The sequence below is a fragment of the Chanodichthys erythropterus genome, chromosome 6, assembly GCF_024489055.1.
Source record: "Chanodichthys erythropterus isolate Z2021 chromosome 6, ASM2448905v1, whole genome shotgun sequence".
NCBI classification, from domain to species: Eukaryota; Metazoa; Chordata; class Actinopteri; order Cypriniformes; family Xenocyprididae; genus Chanodichthys; species Chanodichthys erythropterus.
In genome coordinates, this window is record NC_090226.1 from 20,228,815 (window position 1) to 20,238,217 (window position 9,403).

At 35.6% G+C, this 9,403-nt stretch overlaps 1 protein-coding gene across 1 annotated transcript; it reads right to left on the minus strand.

Annotated features, from left to right (window-relative positions):
- On the minus strand, positions 1 to 5,818 carry tbr1a (T-box brain transcription factor 1a). Its single transcript, XM_067387541.1, has 6 exons — positions 5,029 to 5,818; positions 4,486 to 4,640; positions 4,077 to 4,198; positions 2,793 to 2,951; positions 2,643 to 2,704; positions 1 to 784 (listed from the first exon to the last, which is right to left on the minus strand). The coding sequence occupies exons 1-6, from the start codon at positions 5,574 to 5,576 to the stop codon at positions 1 to 3; spliced, it is 1,830 nt and encodes a 609-aa protein (XP_067243642.1). The 5' UTR covers positions 5,577 to 5,818.
- Between the last annotated feature and the right edge of the window lie 3,585 nt (positions 5,819 to 9,403).

Here is a 9,403-nt window from a genome sequence, read left to right on the forward strand (position 1 = left end):
TTACGTCTGAGTGTTAAAATGAAAAAAGTCAGATTCTTTGATCACATTTCTTTCCCTGTTCTGTGAGACCTGAATGTCTTTTGCAGTCTGAACATCCGAATCAGGAGTTATAGAGGAATTTCTCTGTTGAGCTTCTTCCAAAATCCTTAAATCACTGGAATCGACTGATTTAATGGAAGATTGAGTCTCAGTCCATGTCGAATCCGTGGAATCTTTTCCTTCAATCTCTTCAGAAACCTCCAGAGAAGATCTGTCTATTTCCAACATATCTCCATCCTCGGGCATGTAATTTGGTTGTGTGGATCTTTCATGAGTCGCATCCATAACCCAGCCAGGCAGATTTGAGATGACTTTACTGCTGTTATCTAGAAAACCTTTCGAATCCCATCCAGCAGCATTGGTGTAGTAATCCAAACTGTTACTAGTGCCACCAGTACTAGTAATAGGCAGACCTTTGACCCCTGCTGTGGCATAAGAAAGCAAAGCCGCTGCGTTAATATCAGTTTCGTATGATGGAGAGGCTGAGGAAGACACAAACCAGCGCTGTCCGGAGGCCGTGCTGCTCTCTTGGGATTGGTTCGTTAGGCTGTTAGTAAGCATGAGTGGTCGTTCGGTAGTGACAGGGTCAGGGTTAAGAGTTGTAAAACATTTTGTGTAACTGTTGACAAACTGTTCCTGGAATAAGGCGCTTGTCATTGCGTACCGTGAGCCAGGCATCAACTGAGAGTGTGGAGAGTCGCCAGGTGTGGAGGTCAGTCGGTCAGCGTCGCAGCCACTGTAACTTCTGAAGACATGGAGAAACAAACAGGAGGAAATTAGGAAATAGGCCTACTATCAACCATTTTCCTACACCCCGTGACGCTTTGCGCAAATTATGGGAGTAACTTCCATTAAACTTAAATAATCAGTGAAAGGTTGGCTCTATGAACGTAATAATAAGCATTTTCAAAAACTGTGAAACCAAAAGTGAAATGAATAAGCCTCAGGCTGCAAATTCATGCCTGTACAGTAGAGGGTGCAGCTAAAACAAACCTTTCAGCTGTGCTGCCATTCAGGATTGAAGAAGAAATTTCAACACTCTTACTTCAGCAATAAATAAATTAAAAAAAAAAAACAATTGTGATGTTTATCTAAAGTCATTTTTGCTTATTAGGATGGTTAAATCGGATCGTGGAAGGTCAGAAGCAAAGACATTGGTTAATAAAGTGAGATTAAATACATAAAGTGTATTTGTTTAATTTAAAATATTTAATTATTGGCGGTTTGTGCAATATTCTGAGATTGCATTTCACTGTTTTTATTCATTTTGAGAAATACTGCTCACATTTAGTCTAGAATAAGCATCTTGTTCACAGCGCACACAACACCTCTGCACTTACTCACGACTTCACTCAATATGGGGCTGGGTTGCCATGTTTTCACAACAAAACCTGCCTAATTACTACTCAAAACTAGCCCAATCATGTATCGGGGGGTCCCACAGTAAAAATCGCATTCCAGGGGGTAAAAAACACATTTTTGGCAGGGTTCCCCAGGTAAAATTTGCATTCAAGGGCTTCAACCCGCGGACATGAAAAACAACCCACGGCAACAGTGTTAAAGTATCCAAATTCCACTGGAAAACCACGGACTTGGCAACACTGACACAGGGACAGGAGAGCTGTCAGTCAATACATGGGAAAACAATGTAACGGGTTATTTATTTGAAAAAGTAACAGATATTTTGTTGTAAATTTAAAAGTAATGTTACATTACTAGTAAAAGTAATCTGATTACATAATTCAAGTTACTTGTAATGTGTTACCTCCAACATTGTACATATACATAAAAAAATGTAACACTGAGTGATAAAATTTCAAAGTGATTTTCGCCATTTTGACAGCCAATAAATATTCTATTTACCTGCTTTAGAAACACTCCAGTAAACAGTGCTAATATGGATTAGAAGTGAAAAGGGGAATTACGTTTTATAGAATCCATGTGAAAACAAACCTAGAAAGAGACGTGAGGATTTGAGGAGAAAAACGAGAGATTCTTAGTGCATTCCAGTGTATTATTTGCGGGATATATCGTAAATTGAATCGGGAGAGCAGAACACAAAAGCGCAGTATATGCACAGCTGAATACAAAGGGGAAAAAAGAGAGAAAATAATCAGGAGGAAAATAATGCAGTGACTGAAAAGAGCTCTTGCCGTAGATATTCTTGTTATACGATGTTAAAATACCAAGCGTTATTCTCTTGACGTCAAATAGAACATGAAGGACATTTTTCAGTCAAATCGATGGATACAGATTATTTGTAACGCAACCTTATGATTTTAAATGTTTTGTTTCAGCTTCCCCAAACAGGAAATTCCTCCCATTTTCTAAAAATGTGAAGATAAATGTCCATGTTACTATTAGCAGCGTTGCTTCTGTAATTATTTAAATTTGGTAAATGTCCAACATGGACATTGCTAACAGAAATATGTTTTAAGATGTTTATAGAAAAAATTAAAAATATAATCATATATTAATGTATAAAATTAATTAAATTAATTTTTAAAAACATTTCCGCAGTCAAGTCAAAATTAAAATTCAGATCAGAAAACCTGCAAGAGAATCAATTATCAATGCATTAATTTGCATGAAAATGAACTTACGAATCATAATTTTCCCGAAATCCTTTAGCAAATGGATTGTGATCAATTTTTAGTTGAGTTATCTGAGGAAACAAAGAAGGAGATTAATTAAATCAGTTCATATTCATTTTTTTGTAGTGTAAATGAATGCATTGAAAGACTAGTTCTTACATCTGTGTTCTGGTAAGCTGTGACAGCTATAAATTGCGTCTCAGGAAAGGTAAATGTCTGCACTCGATCAGGATCACTTGTATCTTCATCTCCACTCTTGTTTATTTCAATCACATGCACTCTCGGCTGATACTTATGAAGAGACTGTAGTACGATCATCTTGAAGGACAAAGAAAAAATATATATTAAAAAAAAATCCCATTCCACCTACAATAAGAAACTTCACAAGCTGCCTAGAAAAATAAAGAATACATACATATAATTCCCTTGCTTTTTACTACACCATATAGGACAGGCAACCATACACCATATATAACCTCATGTCCATGCTATTACACAGCTACACTGTAAAAAATGACCGTGATTTTAATAGTAAAAGACTGTAAAAATGCTGCGGTCAAAAACTGTTGATTGGTTTACAGAAAGTTTCTGTACTATATACGGTGAATAACTGTAATAGATCTAATGGTACATTTAATGTAATTTTACGGTAAAATACCGTTAAATTCACAGTTTTTGAAAGTGAAAAATAACAATTCATTGTAAAATTTACAGTGAAAAACCGTATATTGACATTCCCACAATTCCCTGCGTGATACTTCACATTTGATATATTTTTGTTGAAATAACTCTGTTTCTTCTTAGTTTTTCTCATTTTTTTCTAATCAGTTATGTACATTAGGGTTTTATGTTACATCTAATGTTGTTAAATTAATGTTTATTGCATTTTTAAAATTTCATGCATGTTACCATGATGGTGTTTAGTGTGTGTGTAAATGACACTGTGTGCTCCTTCTATATATTAGTATTGTCCTCCTCAGCTTGTGGAAAAGCTGCTTGTGATGAACTTTGATTCATCATGTGACTCTCATCACCACTGTGTTTGGTGACTCTCAGTGCATTATAAAGCTATAAAACAGATATTAGTACTTCATTAGGTTGGTAAATTAACATTATATCAGTTAATGAAATACGTTATTTTACCGTAAATTTAACAGATTTAAAATGTAAAATTCACATGTAACTCCATAAGTATGTTTACGGTTTGATGTCATTTTTACAGTATTGTTCTGGTAACCACAGCTGCTGGTATTTTTCCGTAGAAACAACGGGATTTTTTTTACAGTGTACAAACAAGATCTTAGGAAGTAAGGTGAAGATATGGTTATAGTGTGATAATTAATTTATAATTTTGACAAAGACCTTAATAAAGACCTTAACTAACTAAAATACTAATAGGCCTACTGATTCTTTTCAATAAGAGAAAATTAAATAAGAAATCACCTGAGTGGAGTTGTTTGAAGCTCCCTTGTTGTTTGTCAGCTTCAGTTTTCCGAAAGAGATCTCCTGACGCATCCAGTGCGCGCCGGTGTTAGGAGAGTCCGGGTGCGTGTATACTCGGTTTCCTTCACAACAACAACAGCAACAAAAACATTTAATTCATCTGCTAGGGCCTACTAGGGCCTAAGTAACTAACATTATTATTACATGAATATTTATTCATTAATATCTTAATATCATTTATCATTTAGTCCATAGGGTTAGGCTATTAGATAAGATAAAACACATTTTTGTTTGCTATTCTTCAACCATGACTTTTTTATATATATAAAATCTGCTCGGAGCAAGGATTCATGATAAATTCCTCTCCAGACGGTTGATTGTTTAAGTTTACCCGTAACATGGAGTTTACCAGTGACATTAGTGTCCGCTTTGCCACAAGGAACCCACTTTCCGCCCTGGAACCTCCAGTGGTTCGGATCCGCCAGAATCACATCCACAACAATATTATAATGACACGTCGGGTCAAGACCAGAAACACTAAAACTAAGAAACGGAAACATCCGGCTGCAGGAAAAACCGAAACAAAAAATTACTTTTCAAAGAGCAAAATGTAAACAAATAAATACAATATAGCCTGCCTCTCTCTTTCTCGCTCTCTCATTCATTATATTATAGCTATATATATATGAAACTGCTACTAGACATCCGTCCGCAATAAAAATGGACTGAAAAACAATTTTATAAATGACTACCAATTTAAATAAAATCAATGTATAATAAATTATTACCAATTTAATTAATTACAAAGCAATTGTAGTTTAATAATATTAATAAAATATAAAAAATAAAAAATACATTATTAAAAAATATTATTTTGATCCTTCTCTGATGCATTTTTATAAGCTTTCAAAAATACTAATATCGATAAATTAAAATAAAAACGTAGACTTACCGTCCCTGTTTAGTTATGATCATTTCTGTTTGGTGTCTGTGGAATTTGAACCACAGCCCCCGGTTACACAGGTAAACCTGCGCTTTACCGGGCACCGAGGGGAATGGATAGACGGCGGCGTTTGTATAAGTTTGTCCGTACGGCTCTGAGTACGCGTAGCTCAGCCCATTGTACTGCCCGTTGCTGATGACCGGGTGAGGTGTCATGTAGTGACTGGAGAGTGCCGGGAGCGCGGGCACTACTTGCTGACCTGAATATGAGAACATTGCAGAAGACGAGGCGAAATCTGTCCGCGCTTGACTTGATTCAGGTAAATTGCACTTGTCCGCGCTTTCGCTATCATCCCGTGCCGCGGAGACGTAGTCCAGAGCGTTTGAGGGGGTTCTTATCCCTGTGGAGAGTCTTTTCAAAGGTGGCTCGTTCTCCAGAGTGTCACCGGAGGAGGAGACGCGGTCGTCCCCCCCGGCGGCGATGTGAGTAAAATCAGTGTCCACACTCACCGGTTTGTTGGCCAGTGCGGACGGTGAGGAGAGTTGTTGCAGGTGCATAACTCTCTGAGAAAGTTCTCGGAGTTTAACCTGAACTTCAGACCTCAGACATACTGCTTTGACTGGGTGTTCATGCCCTCTGCCGCATGTGTTAGAGCGTGTTCACACCGAGCTTAATTTAGGAAAATGACGTCGCTCCGCATTTGATAACAGCATAATGGGCTGGTATTTGCATTTAGATTGGCATTAAGCCCACTTAAAGGATTATTTCACTTTCAAATAAAAATAAGCCCAAGCTTTACTCACCCTCAAGCCATGAGTGTATATGACTTTCTTCGTTCTGATGAACACAATCGGAGAAATATTAATAAATATCCTAAGCTTTATAATGACGGTAAGCGTTACCAAACGAGTATGAGCTGAAGAAAGTGTCTCCATCCACATCCATCCATCATAAACGTACTCCACACGGCTCCGGGGGGTTAATAAAGGCCTTCTGAAGCATAACGATGCATTTGTGTAAATAAAATATCCATACAGGTTAAGAAGTAAAATATCTAGCTTCTGCCAGTCCGTTTTCAAGTTACGAAGTAAATGTAAACTGGCGTCGCTTCAGTTACACTTTTTCTGTAAGTTAAATAGGGAAGGCGTAGGATGTAGCGTAAGCTTTTTGAACTTTAAGTTTTACACTTTCTTCGTAGTAGAATACGGAAGGCGGTCAAGTAGTCATTTTTTGTGCCAGCAGCACATAATTTACATTAAACAGCTATAGGCCTACACCTTTTCATTAGGCCTATTTACTCTAAATCACAGTATTTAGCAGTCAAAAATATAGGTCTAAACATTTCTATTGCTACTTTCATAACTATTACGGTGTATGGACTCATTTAGATAACTGGCACATCCTTGATTGTTCAGTAGGAAATTAGATGCAGAATCATGAAATTAAAACTGAAAATAAATTATTTATCCAAGCACCTTCATAGACTTTATTCACAATAAAAACGTATTGCTGAGACACCTCTCTGATGATGTGTTAAGGGCAGGACATCCTGTCACTCAAATGACATCCAATCAACTCCCGATGAGCAAAATGAAGCCCCGCCCTACATTTTGTCTTGTTCAGAATAGTTTCGCTCAGATATAAGTCACAATAAGGAAGAAAAATCTATCGCAACTTCCTTTTCATGCCTATTTTAATTGTAATATACAGTGAGCATAAAAACGGACAAATTTCTAAAAGCTCATGAGTGGCCAAAACATTATTACTATGTATATAAATTATACACATATAGTAATAATTACTATACTATATTAATATTGTATATTACTATTACATATACTGTATATATAGTAAATATAACAGTGCTCACAGCATTGCTAGGTCAATTGTTTTCTACGTTGTACATGTCTTTTTTCTTAGCAAAAGCTATAAGATAACCTTATAAGATAACCTACTAGTAAAATAATTTGCAGCCAGTCAATCATTACTAAATAATAATCCCCTTATATCACCTTGAAGGGGGCTTTTGTGCAATAGTTACATATTTGCTTAAAGTCCCCCTGAAATCAAAATGTAAGTTTTTTAGCTTTTATATGCAGCTTTTGTATTTAGCTTTTGTATTCTAGCTTTCATATTTAGTATGAATATGTTCGCCTTAAGGTTATGAATAGGTGTGTTCTAAAACAATGACAAAATTTGCATTTAGGAGATATAAGCATTCGAAACGTAGTCTCTCACTTCCGCTAAAATGGATCACTGATTTTCATCACATCACCGCAGACTTCAGCTTCTCATCAGATCTTCTGTCCAATCAAATGCTCTCTAGAATCCTACATTATAAATAGACGCTGAAGCTGCGGCTGAAATCTGTAACTTGTTCACACATTTACTAGTTTATATATTGTAGATGACACATAGTGCATAGGTACGGAAGAGGATTAGGGCAAAGCAATAATAAAAAAATAAAACCATCTCGAGATTAAACTCATTAAATTACGAGAAAAAACTCGTAAAATTGAGAAAAAAGTGGAAATAAAATGTTGAGAAAAAAGTCGTTAAATTAAATTATTCGTAATTTAACAAATTTGTTCTCGTAATTTAATTACTTTATTCTCAACATTTTATCTCAACTTTTTTCTCATAATTTAACAAATTTGTTCTCGTAATTTAACAAGTTTTTTTCTCGTAATTTAACAAGTTTATTCTCAACATTTTATCGCGACTTTTTTCTCGTAATTTAACGAGTTTATTCTCAACATTTTATCTCGACTTTTTTCTCAAAATTTAACAAGTTTTTTCTTGTAATTTAACGACTATTCAACATTTTATCTTGACTTTTTTCTCAAAATTTAACAAGTGTTTTCTCATAATTTAACGACTATTCTCAACATTTTATCTCGACTTTTTTCTCGAAATTTAACAAGTTTTTTCTCGTAATTTAACGACTATTCTCAACATTTTATCTCGACTTTTTTCTCAAAATTTAACAAGTGTTTTCTCATAATTTAACAAGTTTATTCTCAACATTTTATCTCGACTTTTTTCTCGAAATTTAACACGTTTTTTCTCGTAATTTAACACGTTTTTTCTCAACATTTTATCTCGAAATTTAACGAGTTTATTCTCAACATTTTATCTCAACTTTTTTTTCAAAATTTAACAAGTTTTTTCTCGAAATTTAACAACTTTAATCTCGAGATGGTTTTATTTTTAAGATAAATGCTATTGTCTATTTTAAAAAAGGGGAGGAGCCGTTTGATATGTCCCACCCTATCTTCCTATTTCAGTTGAAATGACACAAACACATTGAATGCTGCACGTTCCAAGGCACTTCAGTGGGCCTTTAATATCTCAGGCAATGTTATTTGATCTATAGGAATTACAGATGAATTAGAGATGGCTTTGAAAAGAGGTGACTTTTATATTCCTGAAATCAAGTGAAACCGTTTAGACAGGAACAACTGTGTTTACGGAGCACACTAATAAATATTTCACACTGATGCTCACTTAAGCATCGTCCTGAAGTGCTGTCATCTTAAATTAGTTGTTTCATTGTTGTTCCCCGAAAATCTTCCTCAGAGATTTCATTCCTTAGGAACTTCAAGGGGAAATCCAAGGACAACTGACTTACACTGAAACGACATCCCTTTGCAGTAATAATTCAAGATCTACATAATGAATCCTTAATGAATCTTAAAGGAGTCCTTGATTATGATTTCACTTTTTTTAAACTTTAGTTAGTGTGTAATGTTGCTTTGAACATAAACAACATCTGCAAAGTTCAATGCAAAATGAGATATTTTCTTTTACAGAAATCTCTATTTAAAGACTACAACAAACGGCTGGTTGGAACTACAACAAGCTTCTTCCTGGGTTGATGACATCAAAAAACGCAAAATTTACATAAACCATGGCCCCAGAAACAGTTCAGAACCGTTCAGAAACATCCAGATGCATTCTATAAGTTAATTCTGTCTGAGTCTCTCCATCAGTGTGTAACTCCGGTTTGAACCATGTAAAACTGAACACTGTTACAGACAAGCATCATTTTGGCTGCGTGAGATTCTCCTGCTTTGATGTTGTTGAGCAAGTGAAGCATGAGCCGTTAAAGCTCCGCCCTTTTCTGGAAAGGGGGCCGGGAGAAGCAGCTCATTTGCATTTAAAGGGACCCACACAAAAACAACGTGTTTTTACTTACCCAAAGAGGGGCAAATTTGACAAGCTATAATATATGAACTGGGCTGAAACTTCAGACACATTTGTGGGGACACCAGAGACGTATATTACACCTTGGGAAAAGGGGCATAATAGAATTTTTTTTTTACATTTCTAGAGTTTGAACAATTGTTTTCTACATGTGCAACCTTTCCTCACTGTCCATGAA